Source organism: Myotis daubentonii, chromosome 9, assembly GCF_963259705.1.
Source record: "Myotis daubentonii chromosome 9, mMyoDau2.1, whole genome shotgun sequence".
Taxonomy (NCBI): domain Eukaryota; kingdom Metazoa; phylum Chordata; class Mammalia; order Chiroptera; family Vespertilionidae; genus Myotis; species Myotis daubentonii.
In genome coordinates, this window is record NC_081848.1 from 33,913,288 (window position 1) to 33,940,795 (window position 27,508).

Sequence of the window (27,508 nt, forward strand, 5' to 3'; positions counted from 1 at the left end):
AGTGTTGTCTGACTTCTAGATCAGGAGATTTTGCCTGTTCGTTAGAATCGTTCAGAATTTTTTAAAAAGTATATTTGTATTGATTTCAGAGGGGGAGGGAGAAACAAATGATGAGAATCATTGTTTGACTGCCTCCTGCTCCCCTACTAATGGGGATTGAGCCTGAAACCCTCGCATGTACCCTGACGGAATCAAACTGATCTGGTTCATAGGTCCTCAATCACTGAGCCAGGCTGGAACTTTATATAATTGACATTAGTTTTGAGTATAATTATGGAGCATCTTAAATACTAGAGGTGTTTCTGAATGAGAATCTATTAAGTGACTCTCCAGAGATAAGTAATCTATTCTTAACACTGTCATTCTAGCGCACAGCTCTAATTGGAGGAGAGGGAAGCATCTAAATCACTACCCTAAATCTAGCCTCCTACTTCAAAGAAAAACTAGAAATTAATTCTCAATTCCAGACCCCAAATCTGTGACCATCTTAATACTGTCCATTCTATTTTTTAAAAAAAACTTACTGATTTCAGAGAAAGGAGAGGGAGAGAACGATAAGAATCATTGATCAGCTGCCTCCTGCACCCCCCACAGTGGGGATAGAGCCTGCAACCCAGGAATGTGCCCTGACCAGGAATTGAACCTGTGACCTGGTTCACTGAGCCATACCAGCCAAGTTGTCCCTTCATTCTGAAGCTAATTTCTCTTGTGCTTTCGATAGTCTTTCCAGCTACAACTGGTCATCTCTTCAACCTTTCTTTCCAATGAGTTTTTAGAATTCTAACCACAATTCAATCTCCAGTTAAATTTCTTAGGAGTAGCTCTTATCTTGTCCCGTTACCCACACATCACAACTGGCATTGGCACTCAATAATTAGGGGATATTTCTCAATCCCCTATTTTCCTGATTACCCAGTCTTTGAAATGTTTTCCTCATTACTGGTTTTCCTATTTTACTTCAATTCTGCTCTCAATTAGCTGCAAAGCTAAATGTTCCCCCAGAGACTTCTTACTTTATACATTCTAGATTTAAATGCCACCTTCCATTTGACTTCACATACTTTAATTGAAATGTATTTTGTTTTAATTTTGTATGTTTTTATTGATTTTGGAGAGGGAAAAACATCCATTGGTCACCTCTTAAACCCACAACCTGGGTATGTGCCCTAACTGGGAATCAAACCCACCACCTTTCAGGATTTGGTACAATGCTCCAACCAATTGAGCTACACCAGCCAGGGCGATAGTCATGTACTTTTAAGCATTTGATAAAAACTATGATGGCTTTCCCAAAAAGAGGCACAACAGGAAACTTCCTACATTTTTCAATTCAGACCCCAGCATTTCTTCCATGCTTGTATATTCAAAAGTTCATCTAAAGTCCAGTACACAGTTAACCAGTTTTCTTACTGGACCTCTCTATATTTGAAAATCTCTCAAAATTTTTTTGAAAATGAAAAGCCAACCTTAGATGCAGATTAGGATATTACTTGTTTAAAATTTCTAGTGGCTCCCATTGTCAGTGTAATAAAAAATCCTTATCATGACCAAGACTACATAATCAGGGTTTTAACCATACAAAATTTAATTTTTGAAAACACATTAAGTGTTTACATTTGCTGTTCATTCTCCATAGATACTCTTCTCAGGAATTTGGACTCCACTGCTAGCTATCTCCCAAGGCTTAACTATCACCATCTTGATAAAGCCTTGTTTAACCTAGCTCCAGGAGGTTCGGTTGTGCCTATTTCTATCCTAGTATTTTTCTTAACTATAGAAATAGTGTTCACAAAAATGAAGCAAAGCCAGCTCTATGTTCTTGTTCTACACCTAAGTAGGTGATTCAATTTCACCTGTAAAGTGGGGATACCATCTATCATATAGGATTTTTTTTTTAAGGCCTAGGGAATATATGTAAAATGTTTATCAATGCCCACCACATAGTAAACACTCAACAAGCTCTAATTTTCATTAATTTTATATGCCTATCTCCTCCAACAGAAGGCTCATAAGTGCCACTTCATGTTTTAAAGCTGAAGAAAAGTCACAAGCTAAAGCCATTCAAGAAATAAAGAGACACAAACCAAGTTTCTCCATCATTCTATTTATTACATGTATGAATATTAACATCTCATGGTATCCATCTAATTCAGTCAAAACCAACAAATGAAAAAGGTTAACCATGTTTCAAATGAACATTCTTACAGACTCCCCTGTAACTTAAAATAGAAATATGTTCACTGCATTAAATTATGACAAATTTGAAAAATGTCATTAAAAAAAAGTCACCTTTAGTACTTAAATATATTCGTTAATTATTTGATGGCATCAATGTCCAAGTTAAAGAATAAAAGTTGCTTCATTAGATATTTTTCAAAAAAGGACATCTGGATGGTTCTCTATAGCTGGAGATATATATATAATATATATATATGCATAAATGTCCTATTGTTTCTAAAATTTTTTTAAATCTGGCTTTCTTGAGAAAAGTCCTGCAGCGCTCTCTCACAACCCCCCTTTGAAGGATAAAACTAACTTAGACTTTGCTGTAATCATGAGAACTACCAGAAAAAATCATATGTTGAGGTTGCTGTTTCCATTTTCACCCAATAAAAAGTACAGAAACACTGTCTTTATTTGATGGTGTGCATAAATATTACACTCCAGGGGTAGCAAAAATATTTTTTATTTATAATTTACAGTTTCACAAGTGAAAATCGTACATTTTTACACATACAATTTCATTTTGTTAAATTTGCACACATCTACAGAACTTTCACACAACAAGCACCTGAAACTGTGCAGGCAGTAGGATGCAAATACTAAAATGTATTTATTAACCAAATGACAGCTGAAGGCCCTGCCTCAGCTAGAAAATTTATATAGATAGTTCTATATATACAGTAAAAAATTCTTCACCTACATCCAAACAGCAGCTTTTTTAAAAAAGAAAAACATACCTTTTTCATTTTATTTAAACTGACTCAACTGTATCATTTTCAGTTTTAATTTCAGTGGGTGTTGCTATGCTCTCCTCTGTACAAGCTGGTGGGGTATCAATTTGTTCTTCCTTAACTTTGGGACTTTCACAGGGTTCCTGCAATTCATTTTTGACAATGTTCAACATAATGTTCAAAGGGTTTTCAACTGGTGTCTTGCTGGGAGATGGTGTACAATCAAATGAAGATGTCTACAAAATGAAAATTTAATGAGTTTTATAGGACAATTATATGGGCAAAGAAACATTCATATACCACATGCAACTGAAATACCTGCTTCCCCACAAAACAAGACTAAAAAGCCTAATCTTTTGATGGCCTACATATATCTACCAAATTGCCTCTCTGAACCCATGTTCTGTTCCATTTTTTGGATTAAAAAAATGGTCACTATTAAAAAAAAAAAAAAGTTTGAATTTCTAAGGGAAACACATTGATATCTTTCAGATTTCATCTGTGACCATTTAAAAAGTATTCCTATATTACAAGGCTGAGTGAAGTATGTAAGAAAAAAAGCAGTATATGCTACCCATAATTCTAGAAACCAAGTCCCATCATGATCCTTCAAATCCGTTTTCCTCACATTTCTCTATGACTAGTGCTGTAGTAAAAGACGTCATGATTGAAGTGAATGGAATGCAAGGAATAAAGAAATTTAAATCAGATTCTATCAATCTGACTCCAATATAAGATTAAAATAGCAATAATGCTCTGATGCAAAAAATAACAATTTGTTAATGTTAATGAGAACAGTAACCAAAAAGAACTTACATTTTGATAATCTTCATAACACGATGGATGATAAATCTAAAGCAAAAAGAAAAAAAGTAGATATTCACATGTATATTCATTTCTAATGGCTACTCTAGTAGGATTTTCTTTTCTAATTTAAACCAGAAGATAACTATGTTTGGAAAGAAGACAAAAATCAGTTGTTTACAAAAATGGATTAAAACATTTTTCATCCTGATTTCTCTTTAAAGTTGGCTTTCTGCATTTAAGTAGGTAACATGGTATGCTTTCAAGGCAGTAACAGTTTCAATGAAACAGAAATTTAGAATATTGAAGTGTGGTTAGGCAGAAAGACTAACTAGATTCAGAAGACTTAGTCCTGGGTTTATCATTAACTAGTTAGGCAACCTCTTATATAAATGAGTCTAGAACAAGGTGACTGCTAAGATCCCTCCCAACTCAAACACTGACTAAATTCCAATACCTCTGAAATACCTTTTTTTATTAAAAACTAAAACGTTTCTTTCAAAGTGGTGAACTACCCCTACAAAAAAACACATTTTAAAGCTTCCTATAAAGAACTGAAAATTACCTTTCCATCCACTCTAATGGCATTCTTTAAATGCCACTCCTCCTCTTCTTCATCCCAGTATTGTTCAAATTGTTCTTGACAGATTTCACAACTCTAAAATAGAGTAATATAAAATGAAATGTACTAATAGTACACATTGAGTAAAAATACATAAACATTAAGTGGAAGGATTTGAATTTTCTGAAAAGTTTAAACAATGTTTGACATACAACAGATACAAAATAAGTTCTCAGAATTTTGCATTCTTCCACGGAAAAAAAGCAAACATTTCACTGCTATCAGTCACTGATAGATATAACGTAAATAACTACAGTGGTTATAAAACCCCAAGTCAAATCATATTAGAGTACAACTGAAAAGTAAAGCTTACATGAAATCTTAGTATTACTGAAAGAGAGATGTAAATAAATGTTTATTTAAAGTGAGCAACCTGACCAGAGGTAGAAAATTTAACATTCTTTTCTTACCTCCACTGCTCCAGCTGGCCCTGCCGGTACACTTTGGAACTCCTTTTCTTTAGCAGCTTCCTGAGTTTTGAGCACAACTTCTTCATGCACCTTTTCAAAAAACTGGCTCTTTGCACGTTCTTCCAAATCAGCTATTTCCTCAAATTCTATCCAGTCCTTAAAAGGAGTTGATTTAAAAGATATTTTTGTTTGTTCCTAAACTTTTATTGCATATTACTCATTATAATGCCACTTAAAGGTATGGGTGCCTTCTACAATATACCTTAATATTATTTAAAATTATGCGTTCTCGCCCTAACCGGTTTGGCTCAGTGGATAGAGCGTCAGCCTGCGGACTCAAGGGTCCCAGGTTCGATTCCGGTCAAGGGCATGTACTTGGTTGAGGGCACATCCCCAGTGGGGCGTGTGCAGGAGGCAGCTGGTCGATGTTTCTCTCTCATCGATGTTTCTAACTCTCTATCCCTTCCCCTTCCTCTCTGTAAAAAATCAATAAAAATATATTTTAAAAAAATAAAATAAAATTATGTGTTCTCTTTCAACAATATTTGTTTTAAAAGAGTCAAAATAAGTAAATAAAATTATGTATTCTCTTTGAGCCCCATAACTAATAGACAATATAAAGCCACTAATTACACTTTAGACCTTAATATTAATTTTTCATTGCCTCTAGACTTACAACTACTAAATTTAAAAAAGATAAATTTTATGTACAATTTAAAAAAAAAATCAGTCATAGCAACTTGGAATTTTAGACCTAGAAGAAATCTGTGTTCTTCTCTAATTTCAACAAAAAACAATACATACTGTTCAAATTTCTTTTATTTAAAAAACCTTTTATATTCTAGAGGTCAAATACTATTCAAAACATTCACAAGTTAGATCCCAGCAATTATTTAAACCAAGCATGTCAAACTCGCAGCCCACATATGGCCCACAATGAATATATTTGTGACCCAACCAATATAACAGTATGTAAGAAACGTTTTAATAAAGATTTTGTAACTTAATTTTTACAATATCCTGTTATACATAATTATTAATAATAAACTACAAGTTCGCTAATGACTGATCCCTATAATCGAGCTGCATTCATTTCCCTTATACACCGGCGCACCATTTCTCTCCACTAACAGTAGCAGCGAATATTTTAGCAGCCAATTGCCACGTCATTAGTCTTGGACTGACCTGTTTGGTGTGTACAACAGGAAATATTTCACTTTCGGAGAACAAGAAAAATGGGTTTATTTGTGTTATGTTTATTAATTTGTGCAGTTATTCAATGTCTGGTAAGTTAATGTTCAAGAAGAAATATTAATTTTTATTAAAATGTTCTATTATGTTAAAGATTAATCATGTATTTCAGACCTTTGTATTCAGCATATATCTATCGAAATAAACCTGTGTTTCTATGAAAATTGAAGCTTTTGTTTTTTTGCGACCCACATAAACTTAACCCTTGTTTATTTGGCCAGTGTTAGCCTTTGACATGCTTGATTTAAACTAATATACTTTTAGAATGATAGAATTTAAAGGTTGACAGTTCAGAGACATATGGATTACGTACTGTTAAACTGTAGTACCAACGTCTATGAGTGACTTTTCTGCTAACGTCTTTTTCAGTTCGATTTTGCCGATAATGCCAGTCCAAGTGATCTGCATAAACATCTGTCTGTGACGTTGTAAACCTCATTCCACAAGAGTAACACTGAATACCAGTGTACAGTCGATTTATAACACTATCATAACGTCTGTTTCAAAAAAACAAAAAAAACAATCTTTAGTTTTTAATGGACTTAAAAAAAAAAGACAATTACAAATGTTTCCATTTTCTATTATTTTAATAATGCTGATGCCATTATTATGTGACAAAATAATGTTACTGACACTCTTTCCTTAACTTGGGTGAATTTTGGAACATGAAGTCTATCCTATTATTGACAGACCTGGCCTAATTGCTTATTTCCTTTTGGCTAAAAATGGAATGACCATGTGCTAACTAATAAAGCAATAGTTGGCCTGTTCTTAGACTAGTGTCAGTATCAAGGCGGACACAGCAAGCAGACATGGCAGAATAATTAGAGTTCACCTCTCCAGATTTTTGAAGTTCTTAGTAACTCAACTGCTCCACCCTGGTCTAAAGAATACTGGAAGAGGTACAGAAGCACTAATTATATGGATTACAAAAAAGAAAAATTAGAAGACTAATGGGAAACTGAAATCAGCAATAATCATTTTTTTAAAATTAGAGGTTCCCTACTTTGCATGAAATTGCATACAGACCAAGTAAATCTACAAACAGGGAAGTTAGGAACGCCAAACAATTTTTTAAATAGCAGAATAAAGCAAAGGACAATATACTAGTACTTTGTATACCAGCAAACAAAATAAATAGTGTCATAATATTAATAGTGAATGATTTAATAAAAAATAGTTATATAACTGTAGAAGAAAATTGGTAAAACAGTAAAAGAACTAGCTAAATCTTCACTTTCAGAAATTCAAAAGACTTCTAAACATGATAAATCAAAAAATGTGATAAATCACCCCTGAAACCTATAATTTTATTAACCAATGTCACTCCAATAAATTCAATAAAAATTTCAATTAATTTTAAGAAAAGAAACATGATAAACCAGAAAAATTAGGGTGGAGCAAAAGTAGCTTTAGAGTTGTTTGGATGGAAAGTAATATAATAAATCATTAAAAATAATACAAATTCGTGTACTCACAACTGTAAACCTCTATTTTTGCCCCACCGTGTATGCATGTATATTGTAAGAAAATAAGAGAAGTAAATGCTAGGAACCATGGAATTTAAATGTTCTTTTATAACTAATATAGGCAATAGAAAATTATAAAAAGATATGCACCAAAGATTAAGAGTGGTTATCAGTAAAGTGGGAATTGTAGGTAATTTTATTTTCTTGATTTCTATTTTCTAATTTCCCACAATGACTATGTATTACTTATTCAGGGAAAATAGATTTAAAACATTTTTTTGAAATACTATAGAACAAAAATTTAATTCTCTTAGCCCCAAAAGCATAAGTATATCAATGAAGAAAAAATAATGATTAAGATAAAACAGAAGATGAGTGATTATAAATACCTAATATTTAAACCATCTGTATTTGTTACACCAAATACAGATATGAAAAAATAGAAATTTGGGGGAAGCCTTGGGCCTAAGTATTTGTGCAAACATATTTCAAAGGGGGATTTAAAAACAGGCTTCCTTAAATTTATGTTATGTGTATTTTACAACATTAAAAAAAAAAGAAAACAGGCTTCCTAGACTTTAAAAGGGGCATATAAGGGGTAAAATTAATAGCACTAATAATGTCCACTGTTAGTAAAGTCATTGCCCTTTTTATCTTAGAAAATTAGAAAAACATTCGATCACATACTGTTTTAACTCTTCAATTGTGAAACTGGTAAGATCGGGAACGTCTTGATCTTCATTCTGATCTTCCTCCTCTTCAGTGGGAGGCTGAGCAGCACCTTCATTGACTTCTTCAATTGAAAGGAAATACACCAATTTCTCAATACCGTTCTTCCACGTATTTTTTATAGGGAAATACTATAGTGTTATAAGCAACAGAGAACCTCATATTGTCTATTTAGTGCTTCTAAACTTCTATTTACTTACTGGCCAAAATATTTATCACTTATTTTGATAAGTGATATTAGGTTTGACCTTGTAAAAGTCAATCTTCACAAAATTTTACTTCAGCAATATTCAAATTATTTGTAAAAAACTAAATTAACATAGTAAAAAGTCTGTACATTGTCTATAGAAATGTTAATAAATTGAAATAATGTTCACTACAAAATTAGTAATTCCATCTCAGAAAATTTAAAAATAATTTTATTATAAACCAATTCTATTAGATTTCCAAAAAAACAGAGTATACCCTAAAAATTCAATGATTGTAAGTAAGAACTTTTATAACTTACATTATATAATATTATATCATACACCTGTATAACTAAATGGAGCTTTGTAGAGATGAAGTATGGAAACATACTTACGTGTTGTAGCTGAATCAGGCTGGGACAATTTGAGAATTCCTGTTTTTAGCAGTTTTGAAAATAATTCATTTACATCCACCTGACTGAGGTGATTATCAGGATATGCCTTAGGAAGGGCTCCTTTAAAAAAATGAGAGTCTCAAAATGAAAGAAGAACTTAAAGATATAAATTATACTAAACATGAAAAGTTTTCTTGATTTCTTGAAGATGTCCTATCAACAATAAATTTTACAAACTCTTGTTAAGGATGACTATCAATTACATCAAAAGCTCCTAAAATGAACTTTACAGATGGGTAAGTAAATCATCACCTCTTAAAAATATACTTTAGGATAAATACTAAAAAACACAGATACTTTATACTCATACTCCCTTCTATGCAATGCAGCACATCACTTCTAACCACTTCTATTTCCAACTACAGTGGGGCCTTGACTTACGAGTGTCCCGACTAACGAGTTTTTTTTGAGATACGAGCCGTCTCTCGGCCGATTTTTTGCCAAGCTAAAATTTAGTTGCGAGCTAAAATTTGGGTTACGAGCCAGCTTCAGATACCCCACCGCTAGTTGGCGCAGTGAACGTCACAGTGAACGCCACAACATCAGCCCACCATTCAATTCATTGTTAATGGTGAAAATTGATTTGACATACGAGTAATTTGAGTTACGAGCTCCGTCACGGAACAAATTAAACTCATAAGTCAAGGCCCCACTGTATCTAAAATTTTTTATTCCTCATCTTCTGACTATACTGAGGGGGAGTGGGGAATGAATACTCAAAGCCCAAGTGGAAGTACTCCTTCCTCAGCCTCCACCCCCCATGACTATCCAGGGGAAATAATGCAGGAAGATGAACAATGTGGCTCCAAGTATACCTGCCACTCTGACCTTTGCTGAATTATTGCACTTGCAGAGCCGTTCAAACTACTGCTAAATAGGCGTGAGGATTATCAAAATTTCAATAATTGAGATAAAAATTATCTCCTTAAGCTCACTGTAAGGAATCAATTCAATTACATACTTTGTTAAGCACTAATCTAATTATGATTCTTTCACTCAACTATAAAAGTACTAGTGACCTGTCATGAAATCGAGGGAGACCCGGGACCCCTCCTCCTCCCATCCCCCCACCGCACCATGGGACTGCCCTGAGTCCCGGAGTCCCGCCCCGCGTGGCCAGTGTGCCATGGGATGGCCCTGAGTCCTGGAGTGCCGCTCCAATGCCCCACACCTCTGGGCCGCAGGAGTGGATGCCGGCCCGCCCCTGTGGTGCACTGGCAGAAGTTGCACAAAGCAGCCAACGCCGGGACCCTCCCCCCTACCCCGTACCCCCGCAGGGCCACAGGAACCCCAGCAGAAGCCACGCATAGCGGCCACCAGCCCTGCCCCCGCGGCCCTGCTCCCACTGTGCACACCGCCATCTTGTGATGGCATTGCGGAGTGAGAGTCAATTTGCGTATTACCTCTTAATATATAGGATTATTTCAATGTATTTGTATGTCACTGCATCTCACTACACTTCTAGAAAAGGTTATGGAACACCAAAAATTCCTTCATGAGAAGAAATTCAATTTGCATCCACAATACACATAATCCCTGCTCTTAACAACTGCATACTCTTCCACTTAGCACAATGCCTTCGACACAGAGACTAATTAATGTCTATTCAAATTAAATGTCTGAATACATGAATGAATAAATAAATCAACCCTGACATCAATTACAATAGCATTTCACACATTACTTTAACATTTACCTTTCATTAGAATTATTTGTCTTAATCCTAACTAGCTATTTACATGTCTTCAGATGGCCAAGTTTAGTGATCAAAAATATGAACTATGAAAAAAAAAAATAAAACATGAACTATGGAACCAGACTCCTGAGATCCTAACTAGAAATCCCACATTTTAGTTGTGTGACATGATCAAGTTGTTTATCTGTACCTCAGTTTCCTTTACCTATAAAACGGTAATAATAATTGTTCCTAGATTGTTATGAGGAAAATGAATTCATAATTTTAACACACTAAGATGTTTGGCACTATAGATAGTATTTGCTTCTTTTTGTTTTTAAATTTGCAGTTTTGCATACTAACCTCAATGCAACAAATCCTCTACCCAACAAGAAAAATTAAATTTTAAAGTAAAATACATTAGAATGTATATAATGTATTTAAGTTACAAAATACTTTTGCATATATGATCTCATTGATTATCTTATAAAAATTTTTCTGGCAAATACTGACTTTTATCATATTCTGTCTAGAGAGGAAGAAAATGAAGCCCAGAGAGGATTTGTGGCAATAACCTGCCTATCTAGAAATAGAGTGAAATTCCAAGGCTGGTCTTCTGACTTTAGATTCCAAATTCTTTCCTTCCCTTTCATTATAATGATACCAAAAAACATTAATTAACCTAATCAAACTAGAAATTAAAAACAAAAAGCTTTCAAATTAATTGAGTGAATTCCTTATGATGACACTGTTTAAGAACTAATTAATAAACTAGGACTTGGCTAGGACTTCCCTAGTTACTTCAGAAGATTTGGACAACTCCGTAACCTTGTAAACTGAATAGTACCATGTTAAAGCATGTTTCTGAAGATTCAAAAATAAAACAGCCTAGCTGGTGTTGCTCAGTGGTTGAGCATCAACCTATTAACCAGGAGGCCACAGTCGTGGGCTCAATCCCCAGTAGGGGGCATGCAGGTGGCAGCTGATCAATGATTCTCTCACATCGACTTTTCTCTCTCTACTTTCCTCTCTGAAATCAATAAAAATATATTCAAAAAACAGAATTTATTTTTAAAGCCCTTGTATCCAATATTGTTATTATACCCATAACGATATTATTATGCTTCACCCCAGAGTAACAAAGATGCTTTTCAGTGTACCTGGCTAGAGAAACACAGTTTTTTCCTACTCTTTTAACATGTTGGGTATAATTATTATTTGAGTGCCCATAAAGACATATAAATGGATCAACTTTATAAGGCAATATCCCCAGTATTTACTTAAAGTTTATTGATTCATCACACATATACATAAAATATCAAATAATGAGATTTCTGAGGTTTGCCATTTATCACTTTAACATAAGTATCACATCCCTCCCCTGCAACCCCCCACCCCCACCCCCACTCCCCCTTCCAGCTTCCAATAGGTTTCATTCCTCCCCTTTTAAATGGTCTACCAGTCCTGGCTAACCATCCCTAGTTGTAAATAGGATCAATGTGAGCACATCAATAATGTAAACAAACTCAGTAGCTATTCAACAAGACAATAATTATTCACCTTTTGAAAAACACAAAGGTCAGCAAGCACATACCTGAAGGATTCTGAACAAATGCTCCAGGATTTTGTGGATGAACTGGTAAAAATTGTTGTCCCTGGCCAAATGGTACTGGTTGAGCAACACCAGTCAGAACCTTTAAGAGAAACATTGGTTTTAAGAACATCTGTTCCATATTTTAAGTAAAACTTTAACATACTTACCACATAAAAATATTCACATACATCTTAAGGCCTGGTTTCTACAATAAATATTTACAAGTGAAACCTGACTGGGTCGCTTCACTTATAGGCTTTCTACAAAAAAAGGAACAACAATACCTTCCCAAATCTGTTTCATAGAATTATAAAGAACTGAGAATGGATGTGAAGCTTCTTTGAAAAGTTGAAGACACCATGAAAGTATCAGTAACAACTAGCTGTGTGGCCTTATACAAGTCACTTTACTTGCTCGTGCTTTCTCTTATTTTACAAATAGAAGAACTGACATCCAGAGATGTGACCTATACTTAGTCATAATGGCTAGAGTTAGCAGCAAAAATGAGACCAGAACTCCTGAACGTCAGGTGTCAAAAGCCACCTGAACTCAATCTGAGTTCAAAAGCAATCTGAACTCTTTTGTGATCATCTTGCTTGGCCATAATACTTTGGGTTACAAAGTAGATTGTAAAAGACACCAAGAGAATGTTAAAAAAAAATGAAGTAAGTATTGTGCAGGCATACAAATACTGTATTTGTAGTTCAGAATGAGGTAGGACTTCAACATGTTTCCGCTATGTAAATAATTATCCATTCATAAGCCTTATTCAGTATCCATGTTAACTTTCAGTGGTATGTATATATAAAAAAATCCAATTCAGCATAATGTACCAAGCAAGACTTAGTCAAGTCCCACTCCTAAATATGTCAATAGCAATATCATTTCTTTTAAGAACACACAATAGAGTAAATCTATGCAGAACAATTTTTTTTCAAATTATTGGATATCAACAGAAGTTTGCTTTCTATCAATAATGCTTATAATGTGCCCTAGCCGGTTTTGCTCAGTGGATAGAGCGTCGGCCTGCAGACTGAAGGGTCCTAGGTTCCATTCCGGTCAAGGGCACATGCTGGGGTTGCAGGTTCAATCCCCAGTAGGGGACATGCAGGAGGCAGCCAATCAATGATTCCCTCTCATCATTGATGTATCTCTCTGTTTCTCTCTCTCTCCCCCTCTTTTCCGTCCTCTCTGAAACCAATAAAAATATATTTAAGCCCTAGCTGGTTTGGCTCAGGGGATAGAGTGTCAGCCTGCGGACTGGAGAGTCCCAGGTTTGATTCCAGTCATGGGAACATGCCTGGGTTGTGGGCTTGATCCCCAGTAGGGAGCATGCAGGAGGCAGCCAATCAATGATTCTCTCTCTCATCTTTGATGTTTCTCTCTCTCTCTACCTCCCCCTTCCTCTCTGAAATCAATAAAAATATTTTTAAAAATAGTAATGCTTATAATGTGATTTTAAAAATCTTTTAGTTTTACATTTTCTTCCATGCAATGTTACTAGTATAACATGATTTTGTCCTAGTAAGAAGTGTTAGCAAGTGCAAAAGAATACCAACAAGTGACTGTACATATTTAGGTGATAAAATGAATACATTTGGGCGGGAAGTCACAGGTTTGCTGTGTTGATACTAATATTAAATATTTCTATTTGACTGGAATGACTGGGAAGGTGCTGCTAAGTAGGAAGAGAGGAAGAAAAATATTCATAGGCTGTAAAAGCATGGACAACTTGATTTTCTTAACTCAGACTAAGGAAGTTCTTAAAGAGCAATCTAAAAAACAAGATTTAGCCCGGCCGGTGTGGTTCAGTGGTTGAGTGTCAAACCTATGAACCAGGAGGTCACAGTTCAACTCCTGGTCACAGCATATGCCCAGGTTGCGGGCTCAATCCCGATCCCCAGTGTGGGGTGTGCAGGAGGCAGCCAATCAATGATTCTCTCTCATCATTGATGTTTCTCCCTCTCTAGCTCTCTCCCTTCCTCTCTGAAATCAATAAAATTTAAAAAAGAAGACAAGATCTATGGTTACTTTAAAGCTTATCAAGGCTCACAGTTCTACAATGTAGCAGAGATCTATAAATCACCCTCACAATTATATACTTTACTAGCATTGTAGCCTAAAGCAAGCAAACAAAAACATAATGGGGAAGCTATCCAGGTGTGAAGGCAAGAAGTATAAAGGAAATATCTATACTACACAGCATGATTTTGCTGTAAACCTAAAACTACTCTACAAAGTCCATTAAAAAAAAAAAGTGTGGCCCTAGCCAATTTGGCTCTGTGGATAGAGCATTCAGCCTGCGAACTGAAAGGTCCCAGGTTGATTACGGTCAAAGGCACATGCCCCAGGTTGTGGGCTCGATCCCCAGTGGGGGACTTGCAAGAGGCAACCAATCAATAATTCTCTCTCATCATGGATATTTCTAACTCTCCCTCTTCCTTCCTCTCTGAAATCAATAAAAATATATTAAAAAATAAAAAGTGTGACTATGTGCACACATGTGAATGTGTGTGTGTGTGAGAGAGAGAGAGGGGGGGGGCGGGTAGGTTTCTCTAGCTACTGGAATAGCCAAAGTCAATTTTTGAATGAAATTGCAAATTTTAGACCTAAGACTCTCTTCCCACTTCCCTAGCATGTGGGGTTTTGAAGTACATTAAAAACTTGCCAGTCTATGAACTTGTCTCCTGAAGACCTCCCTCAAACCCTAAAAACATTAAGAGCAATTCATATCTCCACACAACCTAATTTTAGAATAAATACAAGACTTACCTGTTGAGATGCCTGAATGTTTCCTACTGTTATTGGAGCAGGTAAATTGCCAAAGTTTCCAAATTGAGAACTTTGAAGATTCTTTTCATCAAAATAGTGTCCAGAAGTTCTGCTAAGAGGATTTGAGAAACTCTGGTTCCCAGGGCCATGTGGTCCATTAAAATTTGGTCCTTGAGGTGAATCAAATATTTGTTCGTGTCTTTGGAATTGCAGTCCTTGGGATGGGGTATTAAAAGCATTGCCAGGCGGCTCATTATATGGACCAGTCTGATTGAAAGAAACGGATTCAAGCCTTTGTGAAGGATGATTGTCAAATCGTGCGCCTTGAAGACCAAGGGGAATATCAAACCTTGATGCTTGCTGGTGTTGTGGACCATCAAATCTTTGAGGAACACCATCAAATCTTGGTTGAACCTGCTGTCCAGGTGGTCCATCAAATCTCTGTGGGCCTGGTTGACCAGTTCTTTCAAATCTAGGACCTGGTTGACCATGTAATCCATCAAATCTTGGTAAGAGTGATGGCTGACCTGGCTGCCCATCAAACCTTAAAGCATGACAACCTTCAAATCTTGGACCACCTTGACCCAGAGGCCCTTCAATTCTCAGTCCACCTCCTGGAACAGGACCCTCAAACCTCATTCCACCTCCTTGTTGGACTAAGGGTCCCTCAAACCTGATCCCAACCCCTGGCTGACCATGTGGACCCTCAAACCTAAGGTTTCCACCAAGTTGATTATGTTGTCCTTCAAACCTCAGACCAGCTACTGACTGACCATGGGGGCCCTCAAACCTCATTCCAACTCCCTGCTGTAGCAAAGGGCCCTCAAATCTGATCCCACCTGCTGGCTGACCATGAGGTCCATCAAACCTAATTGCAGCTCCTGATGGACCATGACCCCCCTCAAATCTATGTCCACTTACAGGCTGACCTCGGGGATTATCAAATCTAAGTCCACCCACAGGCTGACCATGAGGTCCCTCAAACCTCAGACCTCCCACAGGTTGACCCCGATGTCCCTCAAACCTGAGCCCACCCACAGGCTGGCCCCCTGGTCCTTCAAATCTTAGACCACCTGCAGATCCCTCAAACCTCAGACCAGGGGAACCTTCAAACCGAAAACCACCTCCGCCTGCTTGACCAATTGGCCCTTCAAAACGCAAAGGTGTCCCTACTGGTCCTGGAGGACCTTCAAATCTCAAAGGACACCCGCCTCCTAGCTGACCTTGTGGTCCTTCAAATCTCAAAGGACCAGCTCCCCCCATCTGTCCAGGTGACCCATCAAATCGAAGAGAACCTGGTGCAGGAGGTCCATCAATTCTAGGGCTTAATTTATTAGGTCCTTCAAAAATCATCTTGGTTGGGCCATCTCTTGTTACTGATGGCCTACTAGGTCCATCAAATAACGGTCTGTCTTCAGCTAACGCTGTAAGTCGCTGATTTGTATCAAGGCCGGCGAATCGTGATGCTGGGCTATCTACAAATGGTTTATCTGCATCTTCATATCTAGGTCGCTTAAGTGGAAAACGATCATTGAATGGTGACCTCTGCTCTTCTCGCACACCTTTTAAAAAGAAAATAAATTATTTTCCTTGAATCTGAATTTATATAAAATTATCTTCAAATCTTTCTACATTCATGTAAATGCTTATCCAAAAATATCCATAACTATCTCACTTCATTACAGGGGAGGGAAAAGACAATATCAAAACAGCCGGTAAAATGATGCCCTCTAAAGTCAGACACACCTGGATTTTAAAAATCCCCATTCTGTCAACTTACTAATTATTTATTTAAAGCAATTTAAACTTCTCTGGTCTTATTTCCTATCTGTAAAATGGGGATAATATATACTTCACTGGGTTGTTGTGAGGGTGTAAATCGGATTACATATATAAAGAACCTAGTAAAATACCTAACATATAGTTGGTTTTATAAGTATTAACTCTCTTCCCTTCCCTCTGAGGGAAAAACAAGTTGAAACAAAAAAAGGTAGTCTGAACAGTCACCAAAAATCCATCCCCACTTAGCTGTTCATTTTCCCTTCACTGCTGTGTGATTCAATAGGCATAATCTGATTTAACTTTCTACCTTTAGCAGAGACTTGCTCGTCATGTCTTCTCCGGCCCTCATGGGGTGAAAGATTCTCAGCATAAGAACGACTCCCAGATATAGGAGAAAGACGTCTTGCTCTTTCACTAAATTGTTCTTTTCTGTCAAACTGTGCTCCACTATTCCTACTTGCATGTTTACTTTTGGATGGCTCACATTCTATTCCAGACAACAAGGCATCAGTCAAAGGGTAGTCAAAAATATCAGGATCTAAGAGATCAAGTCTTGGAAATGAATGCTGAACCTGTGTCCTTTTCAGTTTTGCTTTATGTTCATAGTAGGTTAATTCAGCATCAGATAAGAGAGGTTTCTTTTTTAATCCACCTTTATTTTCTTCTGAAGGACTATCGCGTACATTGCATCTATGTTTACCTTCTTGATACTGAAATAGCTGTCGAATTTGATGCACAACAACAAGGAACTCATCCTGTGTAATTTCACCAGATGCTAAACGTTCACTCGTCTGCGTGGGATGATAAAAAGAAATCAAGTATTTTAAATATAAAAAGCACTTACAAAATATTTAGACAAAAACAATATTGAATACATGGGATCATAGTAACTACCTTTTGAAGTAATTCTCTTTTGCTTGCAAGAGTTAACTCTTTAGGAATCTGAAGATTGGCATCTACACTTAATCGATGCTGTTGCTTTGGGGCTCGAGGTGACAAAATTCCTTTAGTGCTTGACCAGCTTTCCCTATGCCTTAGATGAGGAGATTTACTATGGTCGTCACCTTGTTGTAAGCTGAAACCATAAAAGCAGTATGTTACTTCATAAAATTTAAATACTCAGGACCATATTTAAGAATCCGTTTCAAAGAATCTAGTTAAAATGATTGTATGTAATCATAAAAGTTAATTAAGAGCACAAGATCTTAAGTCAGGAAAATCAGATAAATTCTAATTCTTTCATGTCCTGGGTATGCAGCCTTACATAGATCAACCTTTCTAAACTTCACTTTCCTAATCTGTAAAATAGGAGTAATAATGATATTTAACCCATGATGTCATAAGAATTAAGTGAAAAAATAAAGCAACAATTACAGCACCCAATGAACTTATCCAATTTTTAAGTTAACACTGTATTTTAAAATGCACATATTTCACTTGATTTAAAATGTGAACATCCTACCTTTTATTTTCTTCCCAACCAGATTTCCATCTTTTGTTAGACTTGGAACTTGACCAATTTTCTACATTCTCCTTTGGTTCAGTGCCTGACTTTGTAGAATGCTGACTTGTAGTTTCTTGCGGTCGTTCCTCTTCAGTCTTTTTTATTCGCCTTGGATCTCGAACATCCTGTTTAGTACTTCTCTTAGCATTTCTTTCTTCCCTGGAAGGTGGCATGAAGTCTTCCATATGTGACTGCTTACATCCAGATTGGCGAATCTTTCCAGCTTTGGCTGTCGAGGTTGGAGACATACTCCTTTGCCTTCGTTTGGGTGACCGCCTATCTCTTCTCTTAGGAGAATGTATAATTGGTGACCGAGACTTGGGTGATCTCGATCTTGATCGCTTTCTAGTACTTGATCTCCCCGGTTTTGTTCCCTGCTTTTCTGAGTCTTCCGTTATTACATCTTGTTTTTGTACAATGCCATTAACGATTTTATTTCGACTTCCAACCAGTCTATGTTCAGATGATTTCATATGCTCATCTTTATCTTTTTTTTCTGAAGTTTTTCTCTTCTCTTTTATATCATCATCTTTGCTATCAGTCTTATCTTGAAGATGTTTTTTTAATCTTGGATCTCTCTTACTCATGTCAGACACCCTTGGGCATTCAGATTCTTGATTTTTCAAGTCTTTTGTGTGAGAGAATTTGTTTTTCAAAGGTGATGGTGATTTAGATTTAGATTTAGATTTAGAATCTAACTGGTCAAGTTCTTTCTTGGTTATTTTTTCACCTGATTTACTTTTTTCTTGTTTGGATGAATTTAGTTTTTCAGAAGGTATAGTTTTACTTGTCTTAATATCAGATTGGTTTAACGTATTCATTAGAAATTCTTTTCTGTGACTTTGATCTTTTCCATGAGAAGAATGCTGACTCATCCTATTAAGACGGGGATCCCGGTTTGTTCCTTTCAAGTCCTGAATTTGTAAGGATGGACCTGCACGGCTTTTTTCAGGTTGCAAAGGAATCTGATGGGGAGCTTTAACTGCCATAGGGGGAATTTGTGAAACATGTAATTTGGATGGTGCAGATCCAGGGCCTAAGTTGGATGTCTCCTGCTGAACACTAAGAGAAACTGCCTGAAATACAAAGTAATATAAATGTTCATATTAATACTGTAAAACATGCAGATTATCTATCAAGAAATTGAAATCTAGAATATGCTTTATTCAATAAATCCATTTATTTAATACTGTTTTCACATTGAATACGTCTAATGTTTAAGTGGAGATTAAAGTGAAAAGAGAAAGTTCATCTATCTATGTGGCCTGTCATTTCTTACTAGTCCTTTACTTTGGGATTTTATAATATAATCTCTAGGTAGATTGAAAAAGTGGCACTAATAACAAATGTACAAAACTCCCTTCATGAACTTCCCACTCTCAAACTTAAGTGCCAAGTAAAATAACTTTGTATAAGGTCATTCGTGCATATGAACATGTAATCTTCCTAGTCGTTAATTTTGTGGTGGCTTTTCTTTTGTTTCCTTCTAGGAACCTGACTTCTGCTCATGAAGCACAAGCTCATAAAAGATTCAAGACTGCAAAAACATTCGCCACAACACACCGACCATACTGGGACTGATACTAAATCTACATGATTTAATTGTTAACAAAACTAAGGTGTTATCTACAAAGATAGCAATCCAATAGAAAAGTACTTGAGAAGAAAATAGTGTACAGTTTATATTCGAGTTTTACAGTAAGGATATAAAAACTTGCTCTAATGCACCATAATTTGTGAAATAAAAGTGGGAAAATACACTATGAATAAAAGTAACATGTTAAGAGAATTCAAACACAAAATAATTACTTCTCTATCAGAAGACATGATTGAAATATTTAAAATGTAGATTTCCTATACTTACCAGTTGTGCTTTAGCTTGCTCTAGTTCAAGCTCCAGCTTTTTCTGCTGAAGTTCTAATAACTGTTTTTGTTTTGCAAGTAACTGCTGCCTTATTAGTTGTTCTTGGGTAAGATTCTTTTGTATATCAGGAACAATTGGAGGAGTGGAGATGCTAGGGGAAGTGACCACTGTGCCAGGTGTTGAAGGCTCTTCAGGCTATGAGAGAAAATTATTTGTTAAATAACTATGCATCACAGCTAAATAGGTTAAGAGGGAACTGAAAATTATGAGTTTATCTCTTAATACCATCCGTAATTTTAAATGGCCAATCATGTTTAAAAACACACAGAAAATTTTTCAGGAATTTAAAATCCAAAGAAGGATAATATGTTATACCTAAACAAGAACATATTTTTAAATGTACTGTGAACCTGAAGAGGAAAAAAACAAATTTAAACTGTTTCAAGCACAGGATATTTTTGATAATTTCTTTCTAGCAAGAAATTTTAGAAAAGTCAAAATTTGACAGTTGAAAATATTAGTTATACACCATTCATGTAAAACTTACCGATTTATTTAAAAATTTAGGATTCACATGGATGCTAGATGTATTCACATTGGGGGGTAGAGGTTTAATAGGCCAAGCAGGATCTAATGAATTGACTCTGACATCCAGGGCATAAAGTTTCTTCAATGGGAATATCTCATCCCATGTGGAACGTAATTTAAATAAACTTTTTCTAGTATTTTCATCCACCTAGAACAACAGAACAATTCTATGGCTTGTTAAGTCACTATAGAATGTTTTAAATATTAAGTATAAAGCTAGATCAGTCTCTACTTTACATAGAGCACTCATACTGCTCATTCATCAATATATGTACAACAGTAAGTATTCGATATAGTTTACAAATGTTAAAGAAATTTCTCCCTGAAAAGAAAAATTAGAAAAATTAAAGTTGTCATCACCTAGCCTTCATGAAAGCAAACCACTAGGCAAGTCTTTCTACTTTTAAAAGTACAATCACACAGGAAGTTTGGCTTTGAGATTACTGAGACAAAGAACTACTATATGCAGATAGAGCCCACAGATGCTCATGTGATGTGCTTCAGAAAAACCTCAAAGTCCCTTATGGCCAGATGCAGATGTGGAAGACTTATAAATGGACTTTCTTGCACTTGCTTGTAGCCAAATAAGAGAGACCCATTGAAAAAAAAAGTGCAAAATGTTTTCAAATTTTAGGTCTTAAAATGGCATTCCTAATGTTATTCTTACTCTGGACAAAACATAAGACCATAAAACTAGGGAACAGTTTACCTGATGGCTTAAATTTCTTAAATTATTTACATGGTAGTACAAAGTTAAAATTAAGACAAAACTATCTCACTAACCCATCTTCTGCAATACAATACGGTTGATACCTCACAACAAACTATTTGTGGTGTGGAAGGCACCTTAATATAATTAAAAATCTTACCCACTGATGAGCTTAGTTTTATAACTTAACTGCTCATGCTTATGATGGGCATAACTATTTTTTAAATTAGCCATCAGAGAAACCTAAGGTATTTAACTTCAGGATAATAAAGCCTTGACTACATTCAAGTCTTCAGATAATAATTATACTACAAGGTCATTTTCATCAACTGTAAGATCTTAAGGCCCAGTTAGATTCAGTAAAGATATTCTATCAAACACCCAAATGAATTTGAACATATTGAAACTGAAGCCAAGTTGGTTTAGCTCCCCAACTTCTATAATGCAGAGTTAACTTCTCCTTAAGGCCTTAGGCTCAGGTAAGCAGTATTTAGAAAAGGTCTACAATACACTATTAACAAGCTCCTTAACACAATCTGAAATACAGCTTTCCAAATTTCTTCTGCATGTACTTACTTAGCAGTATTTATTTTCTCTAGGAATTTAAAGGGGGAAAAATTGCTCAAGTAGCAACTACTTTTTCTGTTCTAACAAGCAAGTAAAAATATCTGATAATAGTTCTTTCAAAATAATCCCAATTCTCCTAGTCTGACAACTCTTAAGTTTTCTCCAAACACGAGTACTTCTAAGAACTACTGATTTCTTGTTAGGAAACAATCTCTAAACCTAATTATCTTATAAATGCCCTTTTACTAAATTTGAAAAATAAAGCCTAACAGGAAGATAATTACTTCAGCAAATCCCTTGGCCTCCTCAACAGAATAACTGTATTTACCAAACTACCAGATACAATGTTATTGAAGGAATGTACAATCTCTAGGTCTAGAACAAACAAACCTTTCTTCTAAACACTAAGAGGTTAAAAAGTATTTCCAATATAACCTAAGGCAATTAACTGGTCCACTATTCACACATACCTAGAACATTCATATAAAACATACTTGAATGGATAACAAGAGGAAACAAACAAAATCACAAAAGTTTCAGAAATCAATGGTAGGTTGAGAGACACTGGTAAATTACACTTTTTTCCTTTCCAGATAGGAATAGCCAACAACCTAACACCAGAAATGTAAACAATGAAATTTGAAATGCTCTTGATAGCTTCAGATCTTTTTGCCCATCTAAAATCAAAGTCATCTAGGGGAGAAAATAGGGGACATCTGTAATACCCTCACCAAAAATAAATTTAAATGTAAAAATAAAAGCAAAGTCATCTAATCTTGAATGGATATTGTAAAACTCCTAGAATGAGTTAAAAATCTAACATAAAACGCTAACTTAAGCATGGTACTTGGTAAATGTCCAAGAGAAAAAACATTTCACCACCCAAGAAAACCCAACACAAAGGCAAGTATTTATTTAATCAGGAACACATTTTTTTAAAAAATTCAAATGTTTCTAAATGCATATATACCTTTTCAAACACACAAATAAATGTTGCAACTAGATTTTTAGTAAAGGCAGTGAGATACTCTCGTCCAACGTTTTTCACGATAGAATCCATAAGGTACATAACAGGAAGCTTCTCTGAGGAAGGAGCCTGAATAAAAAGAAACTGATAAGTTTAGTATAATGAATTGCCACCAAAAAATACTTTTAAAAGTGAATTTTTAAACATACAATACAGACCTCTATTTTTGTTGATAATTTAAAATTAACGTTTATGAAACATTTGTGGTCAATCAAGTACTGATTTCTTACAGTGATCTTTAGCTGAGCATACAAAATAAGCTCAAAATCACCATTAAGAAAACCTTAATCTCTAGTATATCCATTTAACACTCAATAGAATTTCAGGTTCATATGATAAAGACCTGTTTTAAGTGACCAAAAAGTAGGAGGGAGATATTTTCTGCAATCCAAGTATAAGCTTTGTGACCCACATTAACAATGGTGTACCTAGACTCAATGAAGTTTTTAGACTTCTGGCAGAAACCCTAATTTCCATAAGCATATTTTATATGTTAAAGTCTATGAAGCTTTTGTTACCTGTAAAATCATTAGGATTATTTCTCTATAATCCAATGTACAAAGAAATCAAGTATACTTCACATATGAAGTTAATGGCAAAAAAAAAAAACCACTTTTAAACTTGCAGGAAGGTGCAAGTTGTTACTGATACAAGAAAAACTGGATGGAGCGGCCGCTGAGTCATGTAAATCAGGTTGAACTTGACTCTGGAAACCAGGATTTGTCCTGAAGATTTTCTTCACAGCATGGACTCTCCGTCGAAATTATTTTTCCTCTGACATGCACAAACCAGAGGTTCTAAATTTGTGCAGAGCCAGTGTGGTGATGCGGATACAGGTGGCCCTTTCCAAAGCAAACAAATGTTGCCCCAGGTCAACTGGAATGTCTACCCATCACTGGCTTTAGAAGGCACAGCCAGCTTCCAGAAAGCAGCAGCAGGTTCACAGACTTGCCGAGCAGCATTAAGACACACCATATAAACTAAGTGTTAAATCCGACTCCACAGGAGCAACCATGATTTAAAAAAAAAAAAGAAAATTATCCCCATTTACCCATCCCACGTGTATAGGAATCTTAACCCTGAACAACACTTACCCATAGCTACCTGAAGCTAGGGTAGGCTCACAGTTCTGCAGTACACAATTCCATCATATTTCACAAAACCAATTGCCCATAGAAGTGTGTAGAAGTGCTCTTGCTTCTGATAACCTTTACTACAACCAAAGTTGACTAAGGAAACCTTTGAATAACCTTGTATGAAAAATTTCTTTTCTGGTACTTCTAATAAAAGGGTTCACAAGGCCACTGCAGGTGGGTAAATTAAGAATCAACATGTCAAATGCTTTATTGCTGTGTCTTTATCTTACCATGTCATGTTTTACACCATTTTAGTCATTGTGATCCTTATGAAAACAACAGGCTCTCTATAAAACCAAAATCTGTTCAGTAGGCTAATTTTTTATTGTCCAGTGAATCCTGTATGTAATATTTTTTCACTACTGTCTCATGGGAGGAGTCCAATTAAGTGTGAATCCTTAAGTTTAGCAATGCTGAGATGCTAGAGAATAAGGACACAAACATCCACCTCCAGAAACACAAAACCAAGCCAGTTTGCTACCAAAGGACAGAAAATCCCTCCCCTCACCCTCAACCCCAACCCTGATTAAGGTATTTTCCCAAAGTGACTTTTACATCTTTTCCTCAATCTGGCTTTACAAAAATAATCAGGAAACGTGTGCCAAAAATTTTTTAGCTGTCTTTTATCAGCAAATAGTCCATCTATTTTCACCACTCCGTGTAGCCATACACAAATACAAGTTTTAATGTGACCACTATATTCAGCATTTACTTTTCACTTCTCGAAGATCTTCAGGATGCATAAAACCCAGCAAAGAAACTTGAGTGACAACCTGAGCTACTAAATATTAGGTTCTGTGGAATATTAGTAATCCCCCCAAATACTAGGTATTTAGATTTTAAAAATCAATGTTATTTTTTAAAAATGCAAGTGGTTTCATTTGTTAAAAAAGGCATTCAATGTCAAGTTAAGCCTTCAACAAGGCAAAAATTAAGTTTTCATGTCCAACATGTTTGTGGTATCAATAAAAAGGATGTTGAGTATGAGGAATGCTTCCTTTTTAAATCTCATACTTTAAAAAAAGAACAATAGCTGTTTGACACCAACATTCACAGGAAAGAGAGAATGAAGGCTTGTATTTTAGCTGCCAGACTGAGCATGACAAACTTGTCCGGCCCTTAAAAAAAAAAACAAAAAAACCACACACACAAAAAGAAACCTTACTTTTTATCCTCTTTAAATTAAGGTATGAAAGGACCACCTGAAACCGTGTATCTTGTGAATGGATTTACCCAAGAGTGGATGGAACCTAAAGAATGAACCCAAGTCACTTAAAGACTTTTGTTTAAAACACACAACCACGTAGATAAATAAAAATAAGTCTTGGAAGCAGATTCTACACCTTACAAAGGTAAATAAAAAAGACAAATACATATTTTATATGTTTTATTCACAAATTTTATAATACCAATCACACATTTCAAAACCATTTATTAGTCAGACCACTCAGTTTTACACTAGACAGAAACCGCCTCTAAACAATATATTTGGTGGTTGTTGTTAAAGTGGCCTTTTAAAAGGGGTTCACTCTGCTAAAAGGAGGCTCATCCTGATCATTTCCATCACTAACAACTAGAAAAAAACTAAACCATAAGTACAAGCTTGAAAAAGAACTTAAAACGTAGTGCTGGGAAACGATTAGAACTCATTATGATAACCAAGTTGAACAGTAACTTTAAGTGACATATCACTCCCACATGAATGCACAGAACAGGAGGACTACAGGGAAACATAGGGTGGCAGAGGACCACTTCTGTCAAGGGGTGAAGAAAAGGCACGTCTCCGCTACCAGGGAAGGGAGGAAAAAAGAGAGAAGGAAGAGGAGGGACTGAACTTTTCAAAAAAAAACTGCCAAGTACTTGTTACCCAATGGGCCAGTTCTCCACCTACAGGTTGGATAAAACCTCCTTCCCTCCCGCCCCCCACACCCCACCCTCAACCCCAAGTTCCCATTTGGGGGGACGAATAAAGCACTCCGAGAGGAGAATGCAAGTTCTACCTAGCCGCCCCCACCCCAAAACGGGGGTCAGCTGACGGGTGTGAGCAGCTGCCTGGCTGGCAGGGAACGGATTCTCCTCTCTTCCCTTTTGCATCATGTGCTTCGCAGGCGCCATGTTGGGCTCCTAACAAGCGGCTGCTCCACTCGGGGCCAGTGCCCTATGCCCACCCCCCGGCAGCTCGCTCCCAGGTCCCCCTTCGCCTCCTTCCAACCCACACAGCACAGATCACCCAAAAGGGCTCTGGGAGGGGGAAGCGGGGGGGGGGGGAGCCACTCCCCACCTTCCCAGGGGCTTAAGATCCTTTTAACTCTCAACTTCCCCGCACCAACTACCTTCAAGTCCCCCCCCCCCCCCCGGGCTCTATTCGAAGCGTGTGTCGGGCTCTACAATGCGGTGGCCTAGATAGGGAGCTGGTAAGCGGAAGTGGGACTCCACCCTTCACCCGCCCCACTCCCTCCCCGCAGGAGAGGCCCACGCTCGAAGCCTGGGCCCAAGACCGAGCCAGAGTTGGAGGGGGGGAGGGTTGGAGGGGAACGCTGTCCCCCTTTGGATGGAAGCGAGACCTGGGATGAGGCTGACACTAAAATCAGGGAGTATTAGAAGAATAGGAGGCTGCGGGGTGTATAAAAACCTTGGCGGTTTGGGCCTCGATGAGAGAGACGATCTCCTTGGCGAAGGGCAGGTTCTCCTCGGCTAGAATGGTCAGCATATTGATGTGCGGTTTGCTATTGAAGGTCAGGTCTTCGAGGGATGACTGATAATCCCGACAGGCGTCCTCCCGGGCCCCCGCGGTACCGGCCTCGGCCGGCGTCGGCTCTGACATTGCGCCGCGGCCCCCCTCCGAGGTCCGCCGCCGCCGAAGCTGAAGCCGCTCTCGACACCCCGCCTCCCTTCCGACTGCGCTTCCTCTCCCCGGCTCTCTCGCGGCTCCGGCCTCACCACATGCTGACCGCGGAGGGGGGGTTGGGGGACGACACGGGGGGGACCTCGGGTACGCAACGCCGCCCTCTCACGGGTGATCTCCGTCCACTTCCAGCCGCCTCTGGAGCCTCTTTCTCTACAGGCACAAAATGGCGCCGGCGCAGGCGGCTCCAGCTCCGAAAATGTCTGTGTTCCCAACCGCTGCGTCGTGCGAAATGAGCTAGGGGAGGGGAAATGTGCGGTAACGGGGCGGGGCCGTTGAGCAAGAACGAACGTGATAAGCTGGTCGTGGCGCCGTCACACGCCCCGCCCCCGCTCTTCCGCAGAACGTCCGGACACCGTCCGCTCGCCGCCCGGACCCGGGCTTTCGCAACACCTGGGGCTCAGAGGTGCGGTGGGAAAGACGGGCCCTCTCATTGGCCAGTTCGTAAGGGACTGTTCGGTCATTTGTTACCATAACAACCCATTTTGGGAGGCCGGGAGGCC

The 27,508-nt window shown here is 37.2% G+C and overlaps 1 protein-coding gene across 6 annotated transcripts; it reads right to left on the reverse strand.

Moving 5' to 3' along the window:
• Window positions 1-515: 515 nt before the first annotated feature.
• PCF11 (PCF11 cleavage and polyadenylation factor subunit) lies at window positions 516-27,220 on the reverse strand. 6 transcript variants are annotated; one of them, XM_059708307.1, is made up of 16 exons: window positions 26,733-27,220; window positions 22,908-23,033; window positions 20,621-20,809; window positions 20,074-20,268; window positions 18,168-19,285; window positions 17,600-17,780; window positions 17,406-17,496; window positions 14,924-16,485; window positions 12,152-12,251; window positions 8,823-8,942; window positions 8,198-8,300; window positions 6,355-6,538; window positions 4,791-4,946; window positions 4,324-4,416; window positions 3,771-3,806; window positions 516-3,190 (listed from the first exon to the last, which is right to left on the reverse strand). In XM_059708307.1, the coding sequence occupies exons 1-16, from the start codon at window positions 26,922-26,924 to the stop codon at window positions 2,975-2,977; spliced, it is 4,662 nt and encodes a 1,553-aa protein (XP_059564290.1). In that variant the 5' UTR covers window positions 26,925-27,220; the 3' UTR covers window positions 516-2,974. The 6 variants fall into 6 exon arrangements, with proteins under 6 accessions (XP_059564290.1, XP_059564289.1, XP_059564286.1 ...); XM_059708306.1 differs by having other exon boundaries at window positions 8,198-8,303; XM_059708303.1 differs by having other exon boundaries at window positions 17,013-17,496.
• Window positions 27,221-27,508: the final 288 nt, after the last annotated feature.